The sequence below is a fragment of the Thermobia domestica genome, chromosome 11 (genome assembly GCF_964235325.1).
Source record: "Thermobia domestica chromosome 11, izTheDome1.hap1.1, whole genome shotgun sequence".
Taxonomy (NCBI): Eukaryota; Metazoa; Arthropoda; class Insecta; order Zygentoma; family Lepismatidae; genus Thermobia; species Thermobia domestica.
Genome location: NC_137464.1, coordinates 5,409,690 through 5,436,059, shown reverse-complemented (window position 1 = coordinate 5,436,059; position 26,370 = coordinate 5,409,690). Strand labels below are relative to the sequence as shown.

Genomic DNA, 26,370 nt, shown 5'->3' with positions numbered 1-26,370 from the left:
TTATTATTATTATTATTAAATTTTACTTACCACATAGATCACAAGTGGGCGCTTTAAAGTATAAAAATATATGTAAGAATTATCGTTTTAAGGGTGTAAAATTTGCTTTTTTTTAATTGAAAAATATGTGCCACATTATAAAAGAAAATATAATGAAATCAATTTAGGTTATTTCTAGAAATAATAACCAGCTACAATACTGCATAAAAGGAAATGAATAAAATGTCCAAATGTATGCGAATGTATTAATGAAGCCAATCTTTGATGTTTAATGATAATAAAAATATATTTTATGTACAATACGAAGCAAAAAACCTGCAACATGAAAGTTTAAGTTCATTGTGAAACTACGCCTAACAACATAGGCAACCAACCTAACGTCTTTGTGGCACTGATCACGCCAGGATAACCTTCGGCTTTGTCCCCCTGCACACTTCGTTTGGAGCAAGAAATGCATAGACCACGTGACTACAAACCACAAATTTCTCACAAGATGGTGTAATAGATTGAGGTTCTTCTCATTTCTTTTCTCATTTTACATCCTCAGTTTTAAAGAGAGAGAAAGAGAAAAAGGTCAACGGGATGAAAACTAAATAATGAGGAAAATGCGAAATATAAAGGAAAAGAAAACGTGCGCATATATTGACAAATGACACATGTACTTCAAAGGAGACCACTACAAATTTTGTTATGAACCATATATAATAACTGTGAGTATCAGCAAACCACATATACATAATTACACACAGTAAGTGTTATATAACACATATTTATTTAGACAAATAAAAATGCTAGCAGAAAGCTGAAAATTTCTTTAAAATCTCAACCATAACTGAAAGAAGAGATTACTTCTGTATTGTTTTTCTTCGTAGCATCCATCTACATGGAGAAATGAGAAAGAGAGAACATCTTAAGAGATTCGCACGTATACAACATCGGAAACTGCTAAATGGAAAAAATTACAGTATTTGGATGGGATTCGAACGCGGAACCATAGCATTAAAAATCCCACACTCTACCGATGTAGCTAGTCTGACACTAGTTCCCTATTCCTCCATCATTACCTATGAAAGATGGAATAGAGTCTGCAGAAAACTACGTCTAACATGTCCATGAGAGACCGCCTATAACCTGTGTCTAATTGGTACTTTAACAAGCTAGCTATACACGTGCATAGAAAAGTAAAAGCAAATGAGTAGTTAGTACAGATCACTTTGTCTGTCTCACACTATCTCTGACTATAGAAATCGAGGAAGAAGAAAAAAGTATAGAGGTGAGAGCACAGGAAGAACAAGCAAAAATAAAAGTTGCAGGAAACTGAATATCAAGGAGAGAGAGAGAGAGAGAGAGAGAGAGAGAGAGAGAGAGATAGACATAGAGACAGAGAGAAAAATAGAGGGAACGGAGCAAATGATTTAATATACATCCGAAAAGAAGGTTCATAACTGTGCTATACATTTAATGTATTGAATACTCTGTTTCTTCTAAATTGCTTGCTAGTTGACAAATATTAATTTGTAAAAACGTAGCAAATGTCCGCGTTGTCTTGTTTTCTTACTGTTTCAGTAATAGTGAAAAATGTGGTTTATGCAAAATAATAAATTACTACTTTTCCCACAACAACCATGTAGTTGTTGTTGATGATTTTGAGTTTAACGTCCGTTCAGCAGCGACGCTATATGAGACGTGGACCTACTTATTAACGTGGAATCCGAACCATATGAGCTGTTGCCGGGAATCGAAGCAACCATGTAGTGTTGCTAAGAAATTTTGAAGCAAAAGAAAAAACTGATCAGTAAAATACATAAAACGATAGTCGTGCAAACTATTACTTAAAGAGAATTTATTGTAAAATCAATACATCCATGTGGCGGTATATAGTCGTAAAGTGATTAGAAAACTTAATATTAAACTGTCGATCACATCGTTTTACTTATTTGAATTCAATGTCGAATAGGTTCGGTTTTAGCTCTAAATTTCAGCGTTCTCACTTCGATTCTTAACTTGTTGGAAATATGCACTAATCGAAATTATAAACGTATACGGAATTTAACTAGCTAAAAAAAAAGACAATAACATAAAAATCCGGGTTAGAGTACAGTATTACAATAAACATGTGTATTTTGTTTAGGGTTTGCCAGTCATAGCTTATAGGAATTATAGAAAAAAAACGTTCGTTGTGAAAGCACAAGAAAAAAAGAAAACAAACAGAGAATAGAAACAAGCCTCCGGAGGGTTTGAACACGAGAAGGCGGAGGTAGTAGACTACTCTACTAAACCGCTCGGCTATATCTTAATTCTCTAGTACGTTTTGATAAATATTGTCTAGAGTATTTGCACTTTACTTGTTTCTGTTTTGTTGTTTGTCATATAATGTATACGAGTGGCGAATAATAGAATAGAACTGTTTTAGACGAGTATGAACAAATTTCCCGGATAAGTAGTAATCTTATATGTATCTAAATTGCACAAATAAATCAGATTAAATCTGTAAAGTGCTTCGGGGGTTTTGATGGAAGTAAACTGTTGCTTAGTTACGAGTTTGTGTTTATGCTCACCACTCGATGGAAGTTATGTTCTTGAAAGATAGTAACTGCTACTATATTCTAATGTACTGGATTTTAAAACATTGGAAAATATTTTGTTACTAACAGTGAGTGAGTATTTTTGCGTGCAACAACAGTTGATTACAGGCACATCTGCTTTTTCTACGCATGCCTTTCATAATACGACGTCATGTATAGCAATATTGTGCATTATCCTATATTCAAAGATGTTCTAGCACTTTTACTTTGGTGTGTAAGAATGGCGCAATATGATCATTCTGTACGTGAGAGTGTTATCGCTCTTATTGAACATGCGGGATTGAGTGTTCCTGAAGCAGGCGCTCGACTAGGCGTGCATCGTGCAACAGCGTTCAGGTGGTGGAAAAAATATGAGGAAACTGGAAGTCTAACTCGAAAATCTGGAACAAACACCGTGCTCGTGGGTTTTCTCGGGGTTCTCCCGTTTCCTCCCACTTTCTTCATTCCACCATTTCACTCATCTCTCATCATCACCGTCTCCTTTAGCCTAACCGGCATAACCGTGGGACGTAAAACTCAAAGATTTCATCGGCCACGAGTGTCCTCAACGACACAAGACCAACGATTAGTTGATCAATGCTGTCGACAGCCTTTCATGTGCCCGACAACTGCAGCAGTCTACCGCCTTTCCAGGTGATGTAACTACAGTCCGACGGCGACTTCGGGCCGCAGACTTAAGATCCTTCCGGGCTGATGTTAAGGACAGATTGACAGAAGATCACAAAGTCGATAGACTGGCGTTTGCACGCAAAAATACTCACTCACTGTTAGTAACAAAATATTTTCCAATGTTTTAAAATCCAGTACATTAGAATATAGTAGCAGTTACTATCTTTCAAGAACATAACTTCCATCGAGTGGTGAGCATAAACACAAACTCGTAACTAAGCAACAGTTTACTTCCATCAAAACCCCCGAAGCACTTTACAGATTTAATCTGATTTATTTGTGCAATTTAGATACATATAAGATTACTACTTATCCGGGGAATTTGTTCATACTCGTCTAAAACAGTTCTATTCTATTATTCGCCACTCGTATACATTATATGACAAACAACAAAACAGAAACAAGTAAAGTGCAAATACTCTAGACAATATTTATCAAAACGTACTAGAGAATTAAGATATAGCCGAGCGGTTTAGTAGAGTAGTCTACTACCTCCGCCTTCTCGTGTTCAAACCCTCCGGAGGCTTGTTTCTATTCTCTGTTTGTTTTCTTTTTTTCTTGTGCTTTCACAACGAACGTTTTTTTTCTATAATTCCTATAAGCTATGACTGGCAAACCCTAAACAAAATACACATGTTTATTGTAATACTGTACTCTAACCCGGATTTTTATGTTATTGTCTTTTTTTTTAGCTAGTTAAATTCCGTATACGTTTATAATTTCGATTAGTGCATATTTCCAACAAGTTAAGAATCGAAGTGAGAACGCTGAAATTTAGAGCTAAAACCGAACCTATTCGACATTGAATTCAAATAAGTAAAACGATGTGATCGACAGTTTAATATTAAGTTTTCTAATCACTTTACGACTATATACCGCCACATGGATGTATTGATTTTACAATAAATTCTCTTTAAGTAATAGTTTGCACGACTATCGTTTTATGTATTTTACTGATCAGTTTTTTCTTTTGCTTCAAAATTTCTTAGCAACACTACATGGTTGCTTCGATTCCCGGCAACAGCTCATATGGTTCGGATTCCACGTTAATAAGTAGGTCCACGTCTCATATAGCGTCGCTGCTGAACGGACGTTAAACTCAAAATCATCAACAACAACTACATGGTTGTTGTGGGAAAAGTAGTAATTTATTATTTTGCATAAACCACATTTTTCACTATTACTGAAACAGTAAGAAAACAAGACAACGCGGACATTTGCTACGTTTTTACAAATTAATATTTGTCAACTAGCAAGCAATTTAGAAGAAACAGAGTATTCAATACATTAAATGTATAGCACAGTTATGAACCTTCTTTTCGGATGTATATTAAATCATTTGCTCCGTTCCCTCTATTTTTCTCTCTGTCTCTATGTCTATCTCTCTCTCTCTCTCTCTCTCTCTCTCTCTCTCTCTCTCCTTGATATTCAGTTTCCTGCAACTTTTATTTGTGCTTGTTCTTCCTGTGTTCTCACATCTATACTTTTTTCTTCTTCCTCGATTTCTATAGTCAGAGATAGTGTGAGACAGACAAAGTGATCTGTACTAACTACTCATTTGCTTTTACTTTTCTATGCACGTGTATAGCTAGCTTGTTAAAGTACCAATTAGACACAGGTTATAGGCGGTCTGTCATGGACATGTTAGACGTAGTTTTCTGCAGACTCTATTCCATCTTTCATAGGCAATGATGGAGGAATAGGGAACTAGTGTCAGACTAGCTACATCGGTAGAGTGTGGGATTTCTAATGCTATGGTTCCGCGTTCGAATCCCATCCAAATACTGTAATTTTTTCCATTTAGCAGTTTCCGATGTTGTATACGTGCGAATCTCTTAAGATGTTCTCTCTTTCTCATTTCTCCATGTAGATGGATGCTACGAAGAAAAACAATACAGAAGTAATCTCTTCTTTCAGTTATGGTTGAGATTTTAAAGAAATTTTCAGCTTTCTGCTAGCATTTTTATTTGTCTAAATAAATATGTGTTATATAACACTTACTGTGTGTAATTATGTATATGTGGTTTGCTGATTCTCACAGTTATTATATATGGTTCATAACAAAATTTGTAGTGGTCTCCTTTGAAGTACATGTGTCATTTGTCAATATATGCGCACGTTTTCTTTTCCTTTATATTTCGCATTTTCCTCATTATTTAGTTTTCATCCCGTTGACCTTTTTCTCTTTCTCTCTCTTTAAAACTGAGGATGTAAAATGAGAAAAGAAATGAGAAGAACCTCAATCTATTACACCATCTTGTGAGAAATTTGTGGTTTGTAGTCACGTGGTCTATGCATTTCTTGCTCCAAACGAAGTGTGCAGGGGGACAAAGCCGAAGGTTATCCTGGCGTGATCAGTGCCACAAAGACGTTAGGTTGGTTGCCTATGTTGTTAGGCGTAGTTTCACAATGAACTTAAACTTTCATGTTGCAGGTTTTTTGCTTCGTATTGTACAATAAAGTCAGGCCCGCAACCAGCCACAGAGGTTTGGGGGGCCATGAACATGTTAAGGGGGGCCAAGTCATTAAAAATTCTCTTACAAATGGCTAAATTGTGTTTTTTGTATTAATAATAACATTTTGTGTTAAGGTCTGGAGGAGCCACGCAAAGTTTAGGTTGCGGGTTGCGGGCCTGAACAAAGTTATGAATATTCACAATACAGATCATGCAGCATAAATGTTTCACTTACGTTGCAGAGGTTAAAGGGCTTGAAAAAGAAATAACTCCTGGAGAGCTAAACTATTTAGCACTCACCGTGCCAGTGGGATACAAAATGAACCCGATATTTTCAATTTATAAATGTACGAGGGTAAGTCAGAAATTATCCGCAATGTAGCTATAACTTCTCTTACATTGTTAATATTGATCTCTGTCCTCGTTTATTTTATTGTTATGCTATTGTGGTTATGCTATGAAACTTCGATCCTAATTACTCCATTTGTCTTCCTTTTATTGCAGATAGATCATGGCCGCTCTATTAGATGCTTACAAGAAATGTGTGTCGTTGGACGTTCGTAAACGATTCATGAAGTTTTTGGTATGGAGCGTGGCGCTTTACGGATCAGAGACGTGGACATTGAGAAAAGCTGGAATATCCAAGCTGTAAGCATTTGAAATGTGGTGGAGCCGTGGTGGCTCAGCGGTAGAGCGTTCATCTCAGGTTCTTGGGGTCCTTAGTTCTATCCCAGCCCCTGCCAAGTGAACTTTGTGGTGGACAAACACCGTGTGCGTGGGTTTTCTCGGGGTTCTCCCGTTTCCTCCCACTTTCTTCATTCCACCATTTCATTCATTGCTTATCATCACCGTCTGCTTTAGCCTAACCGGCATAACCATGTGACGTAAAACTTAAAGATTTCATTTCATTTTTGAAATGTGGTGTTAGTGCAAAACGTTTCTCATATTATGGACCGAAAGGAGAAAGAATGAAGACGTACTAAAGGAAGCTAATGAAAGACGACAGATCATGAAGATAATAGGAAAAAGAAAAAAAACAGCATACTTGGCCATCTTATGCGGCACTCCGATTGGATCACCGTGTTGATAGAGAAAAATCCAGAAGGAAAACCAGGACGAGGAAGACCAAGGATAGAATATCTAGATTCAGTTACGAAGAAGAGACCTTATCAAAGTATGAAACAGCTCTCCCAAGGGAGAGAAAACTTTTAAAATTTCCATTTTGACCACCAACTTATGGTTAAGGTGAACAAGAAGAAGACTATGTGAACTATTTCTACATTTAGTAAGGGAATTATATCCTCATGATCTTCACGAAAAGTTGACGAACGAAGTAACATATTCTGATTGAAGCTTGGATTTTTCAATCGAATCCGCAGAAATAAAGTTATCTTATTCGGGACATATTGATTTCATTGTCCAATAAATGTACACAGATTGTCCACTACTTCCAACGTAGAGTATACCAAGGTATGAGACAATATTGACAATTTGTACTAAGAAATACCTACGATAAATAATTACAAAGAAAAGAGCGACAACTGGAGTAGACTTTGTGCACCAAGAGGAAGTAAAACTGCTTTTGTAAATAAACTATTAGTCATGAGTTTGAATTGGATCTTTCGATTGTCTTTGTCAAAAATTTAAAATCAACGTTTAAAATATCCAACAGCCCAAATTAAGATATCGTCAGCATAATGTCAAATAAGATAAATATTTAGCTATACTATAAGTAATATTGAAAAGTACGGTTTTGGTACAAGATATATTCTACTTAGCTCTCCAAAAGTTAATATAAGTTGGGAAATATATTCAGATTACCTGCAATATAAGTATTACATACCATAGGGTAGATAAGCCGATAGGAGTTACAGTATGGGGATAGCTGCATCGTCTATTCTACATTAATCTGAACGTACACAGAACCACTATGTTACTGTTACATGCTATAAAGTCTTAGAAACATCGCAAAAACGTCAGTAGAATCGATTACAGTAAGTCCAACAGTATCCAATCACAGTGACAATTAAATATGAGGAAAATTTGAGGAATAGTGCATGCTATCTAAATAAACTTATTAAAAATAAAAAATAAAAACTTTTATCCAATATGCGTGCACCTAGCACATTTTCATTAATTTAAGTGCTATGTTTCTCATGCTTAAAATTGTTCTTTTATTTTCGTTTTATTTTAGGTACTTTGTGGTTATAGCCCTTGCACATAGTATTTGTGAGTTGTGCATAAAAAAGATCACAGAATATTTTTTTTTAAATAAATCAATTTGAACCTGCTACACTATATGCAGTTAGAATTCGTCTTTCAAATATTTATCAATCCTATAGGATGCTTTAACTAACTAACTAACTAACTAACTCTATGGCCTATGGAACCCGGAGGTTCAGTGCCGCGTTCACAAAAGCTCTCCACTGACTTCTATCCTTAGCTAATTGCATCCAGTTTCTACTTTGTATTCCTATCTCTGCGAGATCCATCTTAATATTGTCCTCCCATCTGCGCCTAGGTCTTCCTAATGGTCGTTTTCCTGTGGGTCTACCAGTCAAGACTTTGAAAGCGTTTCTACTTTCTTCCATTCTAGCTACATGACCTGCCCACCTAAGCCTCCTAGACTTGACGACCCTAACAATGTTGGGTAAACCGTATAAACTATGTAGTTCCTCGTTATGAAGCTTCCGCCATTCCCCATTCTCGTTCCTCTTGGGTCCAAATATTCTTCTCAGGATCCTGTTCTCAAATACTTTCAGTCTATGTTCTTCCCTCAGAGTAAGCGACCATGTTTCACAACCATATAGAACAACAGGCATGATTATCGTTTTATATATTTTAAGCTTCAAATTCCTCGACAGAATTCGCGACGACAAGAGATTTTGAACCGAATAGTAACACGAATTCCCTGCTTTTAGTCGACATTTAATTTCTTCGTGAATATGATTTTCGTCTGTTAATATTGATCCTAAATATTTGAAAGTATCCACTTTATCAAAAGCATTATTTAATATCTTAACGCCTCCACAATTAGCCGTATTACGGTCCCGACGCACTTCCATGTATTTAGTTTTCTCTGCATTTACTTCTAAACCCATGTCCCTGCAAGCGTTTAATAAGATCTCTGCATTTATTTCTACTGTTCTCCTATCATCCCCTATTAAATTTACATCATCAGCATATGCCATAACCTGGTGAATGCCGTTCAACTCTAGGCCCTGGTTGCTATCTTTGATTTTCCTTATGGCGTATTCCAGCACAAAGTTAAATAATAATGGCGACAACGCATCTCCTTGTTTCAGGCCATTTTCGACGTGGAAACTCGTGGACAAAAATTTTCCTACCCGGACTTTACTTTGGGATTCACTTAAACATATCTTAATTAATCTAATTAGCTTTCTCGGTATTCCAAGTTCTGTAAGAACGTTGTATAATGTTTCTCTCCTAACCGAGTCGTAAGCCTTTCTAAAATCAATAAATAGTTGATGTACCGGGGTATTGTATTCCCACTTCTTTTCGAGTATTTGGCGAATGGTAAATATTTGGTCGATAGTTGATCGATTTCGTCTAAATCCGCACTGATAATTTCCAATAATTTCATCTGCGTATGGGGTCAATCTTGCTAACAGAATATTTGAAAGGATTTTATAGGATGTTGACAGAAGAGAAATGCCTCGATAATTATTACAGTCAGTTTTGTCGCCTTTCTTGTGAATTGGAACAATGATTGATTCTTTCCACTCTTGTGGCAATTCTTCCTTGTTCCAGATAAGGAGAATGAGTTTGTGTATCTTGTTCCACAATTTTTCGCCGCCAGCTAAAATTAACTCAGCCGGAATTTCATCTACACCCGGAGATTTGTGTTTCTTCAATTTCTTTATAGCGGCTTCTACTTCTATTCGATTGGGTTCTGGAATATACGGTTCTGCGGTGTGTATCTCCTTTTCTCCACGCACATTAGTTTTTGGCTGCGTGTTCAGCAAATCGTCAAAGAAATCTTTCCATCTATTTAAGAGGCTATCCGTATCGGTGAGAACTGTTCCGTCAGATTTCTTTAATATATAAGCACGAGGTTGATAGCCTTTCTTAAATTCGCTGATCCCTTTATACATGTCCCGAATATTTTTATTTTTACTATTATCTTCAAGTTCCTTAATTTTAGCTTTCAAAAAATCCCGTTTCTTTGTTCTAAAAGTTTTGGAAGTTTCCCGCCTGATATCTGCGAAATTTTGTGTAGTTGTTTCATTCGGATTTTGTAGCCACCGTAATTTTGCCTGTTTTCTCTTCTCTGCTAGTTTAATGCATTCTTGGTCGAACCATGGTTTGTTCCTACGTATTTCCGCGTGTCCCAATTTTTCTATTGCTGAACTTTTAATGCTATCTCTAATTTCAACCCAAGTATCCTCAACACTAGTGCACTCCGAGTCTTCTAAAACCGCGAATCTATTCGAAACTTCAATCTGGTATTCCTCTCTTACCTGGCTCTCTTCTAATTTCTTTAAATTAAATCTCTCCGTTTTCGGACATTGAATATTACCTTTATTCAACGATAATCTCTCCCGTATTATCGCTACTACCAGGTAGTGATCAGTGTCGCAATCAGCCCCTCTAAACGACCGGACGTCAATTATGCTAGATTGTCTTCTTCTATCTACTAAAACGTGATCAATTTGATTATGTGTTTTTCCGTCTGGTGATGTCCAAGTGTATTTATGAACGTCGCGATGTGGGAATTTTGTACTCTTCACGATTAGGTTTTTGGATGTTGCAAAGTTCACGAGTCTAACACCGTTGTCATTACTTTCCTTATGCAAACTTTCGTTCCCTATAATCGGTTTGAAAATATCCTCTCGTCCTACCTTCGCATTGAAATCCCCTAATAGAATCTTCATATGGTATCGCGGGAGTTGGTCAAATATCCGTTCCACTTCTTCGTAAAAACTATCTTTTATATCGTCACCCTTATCTTCAGTTGGAGCATGTACATTTAAAACAATAATATCACACCACCGCCCCTTAAGAGTAATAAAAGAAAGTCTGTCAGTAACAAATTCAACCCGTTTAATTGCTGGTAATATTCGTTTGTGAACGAAAAACCCTGTTCCTAACTGGTGATTTTTATTTCCTTCCCCGTAAAAGAACGTAAAATTTCCGGAATTCTCAGATCCATTTCCTTCCCATCTAACTTCCTGAACTCCTACTAAGTCCATCCTGTATTTCTCTAACTCACTCGTTACAGATTTTAACGCGCCTGTCCTATAAAGACTTCTAATATTCCATGTTCCAAATCTCATGTCCATTTTCTTTTGCTGATGTCGTGCCAAGTTATCAGTCCTTGTCCGAGGCTTTTGTGAATGTTTCTGAACAAGTACCTTTTTTTTACAGGATGAGGGTGTTAGCCTTACCCAAACCCCCAAGCTGGAGGACCACCTATAGGATGCTTTACTCGTAGTAATCAAATACTTTTGACATAACATTTTAAATATTATCGATATACTTCTTGTAAACTATATTAAATAGCGATTCGCTTGTGGTAATATACACTCAAGTCCAAAATGATTGTCGCATATCTATAATTGTCTTCTTGTAACAATATAATTTGATAATGATTTTGCAGGATACTTTTAATACTGATACTATGTGTATAATGGGGAAATGTATATTTGCGATAAATTTCATAGGAAAAGAATTATAAATACGAAAATTAGAATGAGTAAAACAAAATGTTGCTAAATGGACAAGAAAGTTTTATTTTATTTTCGTTTTATTGTTCTTATTTGCTGCTCTTTCGACATGGAATTTTCCACATACATGTCTTTGCTGATTATACACATGCTAACATTATAAGAAATACCGGACGAAATCGTTATCAAATTATATTCCTACAACAATATATATTTAGACACATGCGACAATAATTTTGGACATGGGTGTACATACTCAACGAATACGAATATCCTTAAACAATACAAATATTTTGTTTTTCTCTTTTGTTATGAGATTGTTTGTCTTTTACGTGGGTGAATACATGGTAATTAGTTCTTATATAGACCTATATAACTACATATAAGTGATATTAGTGGTAATAAATTTTAAATGTTCCTTATTACGACCATATTTATGCGAAAAACACAGTGATCAAACGCAAACCTGGATAAAACGCAAATTTTGTGTCGGTTTAGCCTGTGTAATTAAACATTATTTTAATAACATTCGGTGTTCTAAAAATGGCGCCCACGGACAACAGAGGGCTATCCTGCAGGTTAAAATAAAGCGAAAAATATATATACACAATGAAACCTGTCTATGTTGGCCACCATCGGTTCAATTGAAAAGTGGCCAACTTACAGAAAATAAGTGTGATTGATGTATTTTTAGAATAAGATTTCTAGTATAATTTGTTGTAAAATTTTAATAAGCAATAGCACAACAGTTACTTTTAAATAATGTATATTGCTGGATTTAACAAAACAGACAGGGTAAACAAATACGTACAACCATTTCCTGAATTCTTGTACGTGCTTTTCATATTCACATCTACTTTCACCAACCCTTTCTGATGGTAGTGTTCCGGCCATTGACCTCCAAGAACAAATCGTGCGAATCCATGCTTCTTTGTCTCCAGTCACAAATACAGAACATCTGCCTCTCATATGGGAATACGATAGAGTTAACAAAAATAACAAAACGGTATTTTGTGTAGCCAAGATACGCAGGTAAATTTATCATTATCATCATAGAGTACACATTGCTTCAATGTGGCCAACTTCCAAGATAGACAGGTGGCCAACTTACAGAGTAATAAGTAACGAATGTCTTATGGGAAAATGCAGGTTCAAGATGAACCAGGCCAAGATAAGCAGGTGGCCAACTTAGAGAGGTGGCCAAGTTCACAGGTTTTACTGTAATTGTACATCTTTCAGGTTTTTTCGTGGAGACACGAATTACACTATGTGTCACATTGCAGATAAGGAACCATACAGTAGATCTACCAATCCATCAAATATTTACATCGATTTTTTCCCTATGGTAGTTGAAGTCAATAGACGTTGATACTAGCATCACTTATTAATGTAACAATCGATGTAACTCAGTGGTCGAAGTGAGATGGTATGTGGCAGTATGCCATACCACCTCTGGTTTTTCAGTGATGAAGGCATACCGTCTCTCGTTTTTCAATAATTAAAATATACCGTCACTGGAAAGTAGATGCTAAATACCTTTAATAAATCCACTTTTATACATTGTAATTGACGAATACCTTTGCACGTAAAAAGATTAGATTTCTTCTGCAGAAATAATTTCTAAGTTGACAACACCGATATTTTTTTTTATCTTTTTCTTTTTCTTTTTTTTTATGAGTTGTCTTCAAAGAAGTTACCTAGTTTATATTTTGATGTACCATATTGAATTGTTTCTTTTTTATGTATATGTCCTCTTCCATTAAGACATATAAATGACGTGTTTTGAGCATGGGCGGCTTTAAGGGTTGTATGTCGTGAGGGCAGACTTTTCGGGGGTTTGGAATACTTCACAGTTGAGTGGGGAGTTCGGGAGTTTACCCACAGAAAATTGTTATATACAATCTCGGTTTATGAGCATTTTCGTGTGTAATTCTCTACACTACAAAGTAATGAGACTTTACGACATAATGGATCAAAATCTCTCCATGTTCCCGCTCCTGAACTACAGAGAAGCCCTCCAATGGTTTTCAGTCATTATGTAAATAGAAATGTAAAATTTTAGGCAACCCATACCCTAACTGTATTTCAACATTTAAATAGCTGATAGGTCGAGTCAAAATCGTAATTAAACATACCGCCTCTGCTTTTTTTCCACTTCGAACACTGATGTAACTGTCTGATGGATTGGTAGAGCAATGCTAATGGCTAATGCAGTTGATAATTAGCTGCAACTTTGCAACATTGTGAAATTGTGACTCCCCACAGCAGCTGAAGGAGGTCCCGGATTGTACGCCACTTATGGTTGCCATTGGTCCCGGAAAATCTGGGACCGTAACGGAATTGAGATCTGCATCCCAGCGTACCGAAAATATTTTTCGGGACGTTTAAATGTTCTGGATTTGAGCAAAGAAGAAAGAAAGGGAATATTGTAGTTTACTTATTCTCTTCAACTTCTGAGTATGGCAATTCAAAAGTTCGGAATGAGTTAAAACAGACTCTGAAAGTCACGAAATATAACAGATCCTGAGAATTTTTTTTAAAAAAATGATTACCAGGGGGAGGAGATAAATCATCTGCTTACGTTTGCTTAACTATGGAGGAAAAGGTCTACTAAAATGACTAAAAATGTGATTAGTTTCAATAATTGAGTCACAGTCAATGCGAGAAACAGTAAAAAGTTCCCGGAATTTCGTTGTAACTTTTTTGATGCCCCTCGTATTCGTCTGAATTTCTTACTGTAATTTAATTAATTATTCTTGATTGCTCTGAAATAATTTGCATATTTTTTGTTTATCTTATTTTGTTTATTTACAGGTAAGAGTATGTGATGATCTGTTGGCCCAATGTCGCAGTTCGAGCAAAGAGTGAATATCAAATCCATGTACAGATTGAAGAAATCTGCTGCAGAGTCTTTGTTACCCTTACAAACAGTTGACGGCAAAGCTAAAGAAAATAGCCGTTAACGAGTGATTTTCAAGATTTCAGGATTGACAGGAATCACTGGAAAACGAGCACCACAGTTGAAAACCATCAGCTTTCAGAAACGAAGAAATGGTAGAGCAAGCGAAGTAATTAATCAGATCAGACCGAAGATTGACCATAAACGAGTTGGCACAAGAATTGTGGATCTCGCATGAATCCATTAATGCAATCCTGTCAGATGATTTGAAGATGAAACGTGTTAGTGCAAAGTTTGTCCCGCGGGTACTGAATCCGGATCGTTTGTTGTTCAGACAAGGTTCGCAGAAACGAACATTCCTCTCCTCTACCAACCTACCTACATTTTAAATACATTTTCATTCTGATGGTCGTAATAGTACTTGCTATCGATAAATTGTTCTTTAGTTATGATTTTGAATTAGTTATACAACGTTTAATGTTCAGTAATTACTTACCATTAAACATGTCTTAAATTGAAGTTCTCAAACGGTTTCGGCAAAGCCTCTTGTTTTCCTCAGTGGCTTTGAAATTCTCACTACAAACTTGCTTTACGTCTCCTTACATCATAATACCATTTTGTACTGGTATTGGAGAGATAAAAAGTGTAGTTTCACACTTACCAACTAACAACAACTGAATGAAATTACTTACAAGAAGCTGTGTTAACTTTACGGAAAAGGAAGCATTATTTTGAAACATGCAATTATAAATGTAAAACTACATTCCTCATCTATGCAGTAGTGGTGATAATGTAAAATAGTATTTTTGCAGTAATAATTTCTGAAGTAAGTTTGCAGTAGTAATATCTAGTGCAAAATAGTATTTTTACGTCAAGAGACTTGAGGTAAGTTTGCAGTATTAATTTGTAATGCAAAATAGTATTTTTAAATCAAGAGGTCTGAAGTAAGTTTGCAGTAATAATTTCCAAGTCACTGAAGAAGATACAAGACCATACCGAAACCTTTGACATTTTCCAATTGAGACATATATAATATTGAGTCATTGCTAAATATTAAATATTAGATGCGTCAATTTATGTCATCAAGTTATCCAACGCATAATTGTTAATGACGATCATGAGAAGCAGCTCCGAAAGTGTTAGAGTTATGTTTTAATTTTGTTCTGAATAAATTACTATAGGATTCGTAGTTATCACCTTTATGAAGCGATCAAATTAAAATTTCGGTTTGTCTTTTCCCTGGATATTTACAGTATGAGAGCTCTTTCTCCGAGCATCACAACTAAATGAATTGGAAGTTTAAAACTAGAACAGAAACTTACCAGACACTGTCCATCGACGCAAATATCAAGTTTTTCTTCTTCGCATCGTGTGCCATCTATGACTTTTCTTTTATGCCTGTAGTAGAACCTCTCCCCGCGAGGCATACAATTCAATTCGCATTTATTAGGAGCTTTGGTATAAGGAATCCATCTGAAATAGACCAGGGAGACAATAAATCATACAGATAACAAGGTGAATACCATTGATCAATATTCTTCAAGTTTAATTCTTCCGATATTCATGTCCATGTGATCTATAATTTTGACAAAAATTCTGATTTCTGTTCCTGTAACTTTTAGTAGTACTTTTTTGTGATTTTAACAGTGAGTAGTAGTAATTTCAAATTAGGGGAGAAAATCCCAACAGAAAATCCTGGTTCTCTAGGTTAGGGGTTGACGTCATAGAGGCATCCGGTTATAAAAATAAACAAATAAATATATCGAGAAAGGAATAAAAGTAAGGAAAAGACTAGGGCGCACCCGAGAAAAACGGGCGGACCGATCGCCTTAAGAGGCCTAATCACTGCAAAATTAAAATACCGCTTATTTTACAGTAATTATGTAATATCTTCAAATACATAAAAGATAATCGAAATGTGGAACAAGAGCGCACTAGACAATATTATTTTGCATGAGGTACCGTTATCACGAGTCAGCTACTAGCTTTCCGTTTGCAGCTATTTAACAACGCGAGATTAAATGCCGATTTTCAAAATAGCTAGAAATCAAAAGCAGATAAGTGAATCGTGATAACGGTATCTCATGTAAAATACTATTGTTTAGCGAGCTCTTGTTCCACTTTTTGATTTATCTATTTGAAGATATCACATAATTACTGTAAAATTGGCTGTACTTTAATTTCGCCGTGATGGGGCCTCTTAAAGTTCGGAGGAGTGAGCAATGGCTACCTCTTAACAATGACGGAAGGGGCTTAAAAAAAGCAAGTCCAAAAGCAGCTCAAAATCAGAATAAGAACACAGAAAATGAAATGAAATTTTTGAGTTTTACGTCCCACGGTTATGCCGGCTAGGCTAAAGGAGACGGTGATTATGAGAAATGAATGAAATGGTGGAATGATGAAAGTGGGAGGAAACGGGATAACCCCGAGGAAACCCAAGCACACTGTGTTTGTCCACCACAAAGCTCACTTGGCGGGAGCAGGGTTTGAACCCGAGACCCCATGTACCAGAGGTGAATAAGAACACGGAACGTCAGAACCTTAACAAATAGGAACTACTAGTTATCGTAGACACTAGTAAGAAGAAGAGTAAACATAACATGCATCCAGGAAACTAAATGGAAAGGTTCAAGATTAAAAGAAATTGGAAATGAATGCAAACTTATATACACGGGGAACAACAGAAAGAATTACGTTAGAATTGTCTTGGATAAGAATATGAAGGAGAAATTGGTGGACGTAAAGAGAGTAAACAACAGCATTATGATAGTGAAGCTCGTGCTAGGAGAAAGAGAAACCTTGAATATTGTAAGAACCCCCACATCAGGACAAGAGCACATGTCAACACAACACGTGCTATTGATTATAAACAGCAGAGCAGAAGAAAAGCGGACACGAAAGGCACCGAAGATCGCCGAAAGAAGACGGACCTCACGGAAGGACCCGAAGAGGACAGATAAAAGGCGGACAACCGAGAAACCCAGCACCAGTCGTCCAACTGATCAAATCACCCACACCGCCTTGAGGTCGCACTGGACTAGTAGTTCTTACTTCAACCAAACCTCGCGAAGCTGCCTTGAGCTGAGGGAGCTATCCTTCAAGACTCACCAGAACCGGTAGGTGCCTTGAAGACTGCTTTGAGAGAAGGGGTACCGTGCAAATACCTATTTCTTCTCATCTGGATATAACGAGATATACACTATTTTACTCTTTGTAATCAAAGACGTTTTGTATTTAACAAATTTTTATAATAAATTGGTGAAGGGGATAAATCTCGATCCATTATTGACTCTACCAAAGTCGTTACAATATAATCAGCGCTCGTGCTCCACAGATAGGGTGACGAAAAGACAAAGCAAGGACTTTGGATCGAGCTAGATAGTATTCTGCAGAATTGTTTGTTACGTGAGAAGCTTGTTCTAACAGATCGAAACGGATATGTAGGACGATAAAGACCAGGATATGAAACAATACATGGAGGATATGAATTGGAAAACAGAAATAAGGAAAGTGAAAACATACTACAATTAACGGGAGCACACGATCTTGCTATGTAAATCTTTATATTCGAAGAAAGAAAACATCTTATTACATATAAGAGGAGACCCTAGGCTCATCTTATGGAGGAGACAAAACCTACATGATGTAAAGGACTGCAAAGTAATGCCAGATGAGAGTCGAACCGAGTAGTACCACCTCGTAGTAGAAGACATCTGCAAGGAAAACGTAGAAAGAAGACGACAAAATGTGCCTGTTCGAATGAAATGGTGGAAACTAGACGGAACAAGTGCGGAAAAGATTCAAAAAGAAAATTGCTACAATCATACTTACTGAAAATGGAGGAAGGAGAGGTGCATCTGGTAGAAGAGTGTACCGGAGGGTCAGCAGCACTCAGAGAAATAGTAAGAAAAGTTATTGGAGAAATAAAAAGAAGAGACTTCATTGATAAGGAAACGTGGTGGAATAAAGAAGTTTAAGAAGCTGTAAAAGAGAAAAAAGGAACGATACAAAAAGAAATTGGCAGACCTTTGGCAATCAACAATACCTGAAAGGTTACAAGAAAGCGAAAAAGAACGCCAAAAAGGCAGTTAATGTAGTTAAAGGGCAGGCTTATGATTAATTGTACAACCTGGAAACAAAAGGAGAAAAGACGATTTACTAGCTTCCGAAAATAAGAAAGAGGTATAAGTTATTATGTATTTTTAATATTATTACTTGTATTTACGAGCAATATGTGCTATTAAAATATGCACAAGCTAGCTAAAAGAAGAAGAAGAAAATATAAAAAGAAATAAAATTAATTTCCTTCAGATATTATTATTGATGTTTTGATGTGTTAACATAGCAATCTGACGATATGTGTTATTAGTCGTCATAGCAACGAGAGATATATGATATAACAAAGGATCCTTCTTATATACTCTACATGTAAGTTATTTAAAAGGCGTAAATGTTTCCTTCATTACGTATTATAATAAAATGTGGAGTGTTCAAGTGAATTTTGGTAAAATAATAAATTAGATTACAAATATTCGAACTGTGGGCTATATAGTGTAACGCTATAGAGGCAAGAGAGGGATACTTCGCATGTGCGCTAGATCAAGGATGAAAATAATGAGGTTTGGCATGTGAGGAGAAGATAAAGAAGCGGTGGAAGGAATACTTCCAGAAACTTGTCAATAAAGAAAACCCGAGGGAAACTTGTGAAAATCTATCCACGAATCGGGGACTGGTTTGGCCTGTAACTCTGGTAGAAGTAGAAAATGCTATGAAAAACATGAGAGTATAAAAAAAGGTCTAGGTAAGAAGGAGAGAGTAGTATACTCAACCTTTTAATAGGATATTGGAAACAGGAAATATGACAAAAGAATGAAGAAACGACTACATTATGCAAGTTTTTAAAAATAAAGGTGATGTGCAAGAATGTGGCAACTCAGGGGAATAAAATTTATAAGCCATGCAAGGAAGCTCTGGGAAAATATGATAGAAGCAAGATTGAGATAAGAGACCGAAATAACAGAGAAAAAATTGGTTTCATGTCAGAATGGTCGAAAACGGATGCAATATTCGCACTTAGGATGCTAATGAAAAATTACAGAGAATACCAGAAGGATCTTCATATGGTTTTCATCAACCTAGTAAAAGCGTATGATAGAGCGCCACGGGATCTTATTTTGTGGGCACTGAAGAAATGTGTTCCGAACACATACAGACGTGTGCAAATTATTAGACTAAAGTTTGAAAAATGAAGAACCTTAAATACAATTTTAAATAAATCCTGTACTTCTGTATTCTTTCACCATGTTACAACCTGTTAGTATTTTGTATGCTTTCCTTTCCATTTTATTACCATTTCTATACGCTTTTTCATACTTTTTCATTAACTTTATAGAATTATTTTTCACTTCCTCATCGCGATGCTATAATTACTGCAATGAGATCGATCTTGGTGGTTATCCTTTTTCTTTTCACTTTATTTTTAATAATAGCCCACAAGTTTTAAGTAGTATTTAAGTTGGGACTATTTTCTGGCCATGGCAGAACCTGAATACCATTTTTTCTTAGAAAAATTAGCTACAGTCCTTGCTTTATGGCATGGGACCCAATCATACTTAAAAACGAAGTTCCCATCCGGAAACCATTCCTTTATTTGTGGGATAAGTCTGGTTTGTAGCACATTTTGATATTGTTTTGATTCATCATTCCTTTCACGAGATACAGTCTACCAGGACCATACAGTGGCATACAGCTCCAGACCATGACTGATGCTGGGTGCTTCATTGTTTGGAAAACAGTTTGGAGAAAATATTTCATCTTAACTTCCTGCGAACATATTGACTACTTTCCTCACTTAAGGAAAATATTGATACATAAAAAAATCATAACTGGAAATAGTATAATGCATCTCAATGTATTTATTTTAAATTTTATCACAAAATCGTACACCAAACATCATATCAGAGGAGCAACTGCTCTCATAAACCTTTGTATACTTTTTTTTATACAATATAGTTTTAAAAAATATTCAAGTGTATTACAACACCCCAAAGATGCCGAAGTTGACAAAGTATACAGGTTAAATATGTAATACTTGGTATCTTTCCTTGATTCAGTCATCCTTGAATCTATTTTTCGTTTCCTTTGTACATTCCAACTTCTGCTTTGCCACCTGTCGGATCAACTTCGCCTTTCTGCGGGACCTTCGCGCTGGTAAGCCCGCTTCACATAATCGTCTTCTCATTGTAGATGGAGATATGTCACTTCCGTTCGCATATAAATGATTTTACAAATCCTTGCTAGTAGCTCTTCTTTTGAATTTGCCCATCTGTAGTAATTTCCTTTGAACACGAGGACTGATTTTCAGTTTACTTGAGCTCTCACTTGAGTTCTCTTGCGTGTATGACTCACTCAGTTCCAAGGCTCAACTTGTCCGATTGAATGTTTTTTGAGAAATAGACAGTTTTCTAGCTATTTCTTGCTGTGTGTAACGTTTTTCTTTCGCAAGACACTCAGTTAATTCAAGTTTTCGTGGCGATAAGTATTTAGTTTTGTCCATAATTGCCACTTTCACTAAACCTCCGAATACAGATTTAAAAAAAATTTAATGCTCTTTTTGCACAGACATTCAACTAAAAGTAACACTTAAGAAAGCAAAACTTCATGTGTTTTGCACCTAATACACATTAAAATATTATTTGGAATACTAAAAACATAATAACATGCAAAGCAAATTTGGTATAACTATGCAGAAAGGACCAACTCCAGTTCATGTGCTAATAGAAGTATACAATGATGCAGTTGTTTACCATTATTGTCAGTCAGAAGTTAAAAAAAAAAAATCAATACTTTCTATTGCCAAGGTACACATAAAGTCCATAAGCATACGTTAGCTTTAAAAAATATCAACAGTACACAATGCAAATATGGAAAAAACAAACATTTATCGAAAATTCTTAAAAATCGACGTTTAGTCTAATAATTTGCACACGTCTGTATATCTGTATAATTCAAGACATGTATGATGTATGTAGGACAGGAGTGACGAGTGCATGTGGAATGACAGAAAGAGTTCACAATGAAAATAGGACTTCGTCAGGGATCTAGTCTCAGTCCATACCGCTTTGCATTTGTGATGGACAAGGTTACAAAGGATGTTCAAGAGTTAGCACCTTGGAGCAGACGACATTATGCTGGTAAGACCAAGGCAGAACTACAAGAGAAATTGGATACATGGTGAGGATTATTGGAGAAATAAAGGGCTTATGGGGAGAAAAGATAATCGAAAACATATTTTTCTTTGATATTTACAGATTCAATTTGAAATTCAACGTAGTTGAAACCATTCATTATATTATCTTTGACAAAATTGAAAGCTCCTGTGTAAGTATTCTGAAACGACGACGCCAAGTTGTATGGATATCGAAAAGTTGGGAATTTAAATTTGCAACCTTAAAGCTGAGAACAAGTCCTATACAGTACCGCCTCGACTTTTTGCCTGGCAAGTTCTTCTCAGCACTAAAGTACCAAATTTCATATTTCGATTTCCGAATATCAGGAGAACTTGGCGTCTTGGCATCTCTATTCTTTTTCTGGCTTAACAAAGTGATAAATGCACGAGAACTTGGATCTATTTTCACATTTATGTTTTTGGTGGAATAATATTTCTTTTTGAAAAGCATTTACAATTCAATTATTTACCTCATATCTAAAGCGGCAGATATGACAATTAGTGTATTAAATAGTGATAATGATGAATATTTGATTTTTATTTTTCCCTGTCAAGTTCCTGATTTTCTCATTTATACGAAGTGCGTGTATCTTATAAGTTTATAGGAAGTATGGTGCGATAAGTGCCTCAATAGATATGGAGACTATGCCAAAAAAAAAAAAAAAAAACTAATGTATGTACTATTTGTTGGCTGTATTAGTTGTATGAAATAATATATACACGTTTCATTGCAGGTTTTGTAACTTTACTTTCTGATCACACCTCGTATATATATATATATATATATATATATATATATATATATATATATATGGTAAATTTTTCGATCTCAATCTGGATTTCAATCCTAATCTATTACTAATCATTTAACCTCATTGTGCTCGCAAGATTCTTGGTACTGATTTACAAAGCTGAAAATTTTGATTTTGATATACAGTATATATATATATATATATATATATATATATATATATATATATATATATATATATATATATATATATATCAAAATTTATTCAAGTAAATGCTTTACCTTCGAATACCATATAAGGATTTTTGTTTGTTTTAAACAAATACTTAATATAACATATTTTGATATAAATCAAGATACAATACGTAATAAATCACTCGAAAACATCACATTACCAAATATATAATATAACAGATTAATTCATTCATGATTTCGCATTATGTTGAAATATATAACCTAATACTAAAAAGAAAAGAATTTTATTCTCCTCTGCTCAAGTAAATGATTACTTTTTGAACAACTCATCAATTAATGACAACAGGTGTGGAGGAAATTAATAGGAATTTAATTGCTTCGACAACTGTTATTAAAAAAAATGAAAGAAAGAAAGTGAGCAATAAATATCACCGTTTATTTTGTTGTCTTCATTCAGGAAATAACATCAATATGTCATACTTACTCGTAATATCTTCCTTCGAAAGGCACGCTGTTAAACTGAGCACATTGTTCCGCTCGGAAATCGCGCGATGATTCCGGGCAATCCTGCAATGAAAAGACAAAATTGTAATGTTTTAAAATTCTGTAACTATTACATTAATTGATAGATAAATTTTACATATAAATAGATAGTCGTAGTGCTGCCTATGCAAGTGATACAACTAGAGCGAAGATTCATTATACAGTATTTATTTATATAATGTCTAGAGTAGAACTTAAGAGGGCCCATCACGGCAAAATTAAAAAACTCTTATTTTTACAGTAATTATGTGATACCTACAAATAGATAAAAGATAGTCGAAATGTGGAACAAGAGCTCACTAGACAATATTATTTTACATGAGATACCGTTATCACGACTCACTTATCTGCTTTCGATTTCCAGCTATTTAGAAAATCGGCATTTATTTTCGTGTTTCGAAATGGCTGCAAACGGAAAGCTAGTAAGTGACTCGTGATAACGGTATCTCATGTAAAATAATATTGTCTAGCGCGCTCTTGTTCCACATTTCGATTATCTTTTATCTATTTGAAGATATCACATAATTACTGTAAAATTAGCGGTATTTTAATTTCTCAGTGATTAGGCCTCTTAAAGCAAAAAAAATCATTTGTAAACCGTAGTCCATCTTGAATTCTCGTATAACTTTCATTCAAGGAAGGAAAGCATATTTTTGTGGATCACTGGTAAAGTGCTCTCCTCTGGTGTGAGGGGTCCCTGGTTTGATTCCAAGCACTGGCGTATTTAGGAAGGCTATCGGGCTCAAGCCCCTTCCCTGAAATAAATTTGTTAGTTTTTCGCATTCCACGTACAACAATAATCCTTCTTACAATTTCTAAGAATTTCACTCGTTTCCCATTTTCTAATGCTTTTTTTCAGAAATAATACTGTATTTATCAAACTTCATTCCATGTAAGAACTGCGTTCTTTTTTGTTACTTTCTTTCGTTTCTTCTATCGTACTTTCGACCGTTATTAGTTGTGATTCAAGGCAGCCGTCATCGAAATGTGTATCCACCGAATTTCATACCTCCTCCCAGCGCATTTCCTTCTTGATAACCTAGGTATTATCTTAACTTTCAGTTTCTTCTGTCCATTCTTACTCAATGTTTCATTCCTCATACATGGAAGTGTCATTATACAAATATTAAAGGAAGGTAAATGAACTTGATTAGAATTTATCGGCACTCAAAAGGAAAAATGTAAGTGTTTATCCACATGTTTTGCATAGCCCCTCTCCCCTGAAACAAAATCCTAAATAAGCTACTGATTTCAGGATATGTGAGTTTGTGATGGATAACATCGTGTCATGAGGTTTTTTCGAGGCTATCCTGTTTCCTCCCACATTTCCGTTCCACTATTTCTATCATAATCATCCATTTAATTTATCATCCGTGCCCTCTAGCCTGCAGGGCATCAAACGTAGGGCTCAGAACTGAAATATTTTATTTCAGTATTTTTTTTTAAGGAACAGGGTGTACCTATGTTTCTCTATAGGGGCACCTTAGTCTAGTGGTTATAGCGTTGGATTCATGTCTGCGTGGTCCTGGGTTCGATTCCCGACCGGCGCTTCCCCAATTTTGGGCGTTCACCCAGCGTAGTGAGGCAAACTGGGAAGTCACGTGAATAAAAGACTAGGTCTTGAAAGCTCCCGATACGCTGGTTAGCGATAAGGCTACGCGACGCACTGACAACTCGTTCGTCGCTAGACTAGACGTAGTTCCACCAATCGCTAACAGATGGCGTCCGTTACGCCAAATAGTTTAGTTCAGTTTAGTTTTATGTTTCTCTATAGGTAATGACGGCACTTGGGATATTGTGGCTCACTTCTGATGTAAGAAGTCCCCCTATTCGATCCCACCCTGTGGTGGAAAACATCATGTCATGTCTGTGAGTTTTCTCTAGGTTTTCCCGTTTCTCCCCATATCCTCATTCCGCCAATTCTTCCATAATCCTTACAATGGAACTTAGTTACGGACATTAAAAGGAAAGAGAAAATTGTAATGTTCGGTTATGTTTCTAAAATAATAATAATAATAATAATCTATATTATAAAAGAGAACGCACAAATCCTTTGTTAGCTCATCACGCTAATACGGCTGAACCAATTTCTTTTATTTTTGGGGGGTTATTAGGATTTGGACCCTAGATGGTTTTTATCATATCACTTTAATTTTTAATTACCAGTGTCTTGAGATAATTGACCATTCAAGTGTCCATACGTACAAATCCTTTGTTATTAGTTCATCATAGGTATAAAAATAAACGTATTTATATGCAACCCGCATGACCGTGTCACTCGGCGGGTTAACATAAATGACAGGCGTTTTAATGTTAACATTTACTGCAATTTGAAAGCGAAAAAGTAAAAATTATCTAAGTAACAAAGTTTATTGCGTTCCGGGGTGACCGCAGCGAAGCGGGTCACTCGGCGGGTTAACATAAATGACAGGCGCTATAATGTTAACATTTACTGCAATTTGAAAGCGAAAAAGTAAAAATTATCTAAGTAACAAAGTTTATTGCGTTCCGGGGTGACCGCAGCGAAGCGGGGTGAACGCTGCTAGTAATAATAATAATAATAATAATAATAATAATAATAATAATAATAATAATAATAATAATAATAATAAATTTGAAGAATAAATAGATCGAAGGTAATGAACAAAAGGAAATATTGTATAAAAGTATATTCTATTAATTACATCCAGCTATCGCTACCTACAAGCCATGTTGTTTTAAGTTTTGAAACTTTAAAGTTTTGTTGTTACCGGAGGTGTAGAAGTTACTGGATTCAGTAGCGTACAGAGTTTTGCGAAGAATGAGGTGGGGGTGGGGTTAAGCTCACAAGTTGATATCATTTCAGGTGTTTATACACACATCTTAATATGATAAAGATTTATTCTTTTATTTCTTGTCCAAAGGAGGGAAGAGGTTAAAACTGAAAATCCCCCCTTGGTTATGCCATTTATTGATTGTGGAAACAAATCTTCAGATGACGTATACGAAATTTAACGATTTGTTCCAGATCAAGCCGTAGCAGTACACTTGGTCCGTTTCTATGTTGGCTAATGGTTGCCATTGTTGGAGGTAATTACAAAAATTAAGTTGAAAACTAACGTTGGGCCATTATAGTTTAAGATTACGCTGGCCAACCAACAATTTACTGTCATTTATTCAACAGTTTCGACCTCGCACTCCGAATGACACATTTTTCCTTTTCTCATAGGAATACGTTAGTAATTAAGTTAGTTGGCATATAGTCGGCAAATCGGCTAATTACAATGTAGGGCCAACATCGGCAGCTGACTAGGCGATTGAATTGGTTGGCAGATAGTCGGCAAATCGGCAATTACAGCATAAAGCCAGCATTGGCGGC

The 26,370-nt window shown here is 35.7% G+C and overlaps 1 protein-coding gene across 5 annotated transcripts in view; it reads right to left on the bottom strand.

Annotated features, from left to right (window-relative positions):
* Ppn (proteoglycan-like sulfated glycoprotein papilin) overlaps nt 1–26,370 on the bottom strand; it is a 557,431-nt gene that overhangs the window by 147,970 nt on the left and 383,091 nt on the right. For all 5 annotated transcript variants that reach the window (XM_081729955.1, XM_081729958.1, XM_081729956.1 and 2 more), the window contains exons 5-6: nt 22,954–23,036; nt 15,618–15,768 (exon numbers count right to left, since the gene is read on the bottom strand). In XM_081729955.1, the coding sequence (XP_081586081.1) occupies nt 15,618–15,768; nt 22,954–23,036 (234 nt within the window). The remainder of the gene's footprint in view (nt 1–15,617; nt 15,769–22,953; nt 23,037–26,370) is intronic.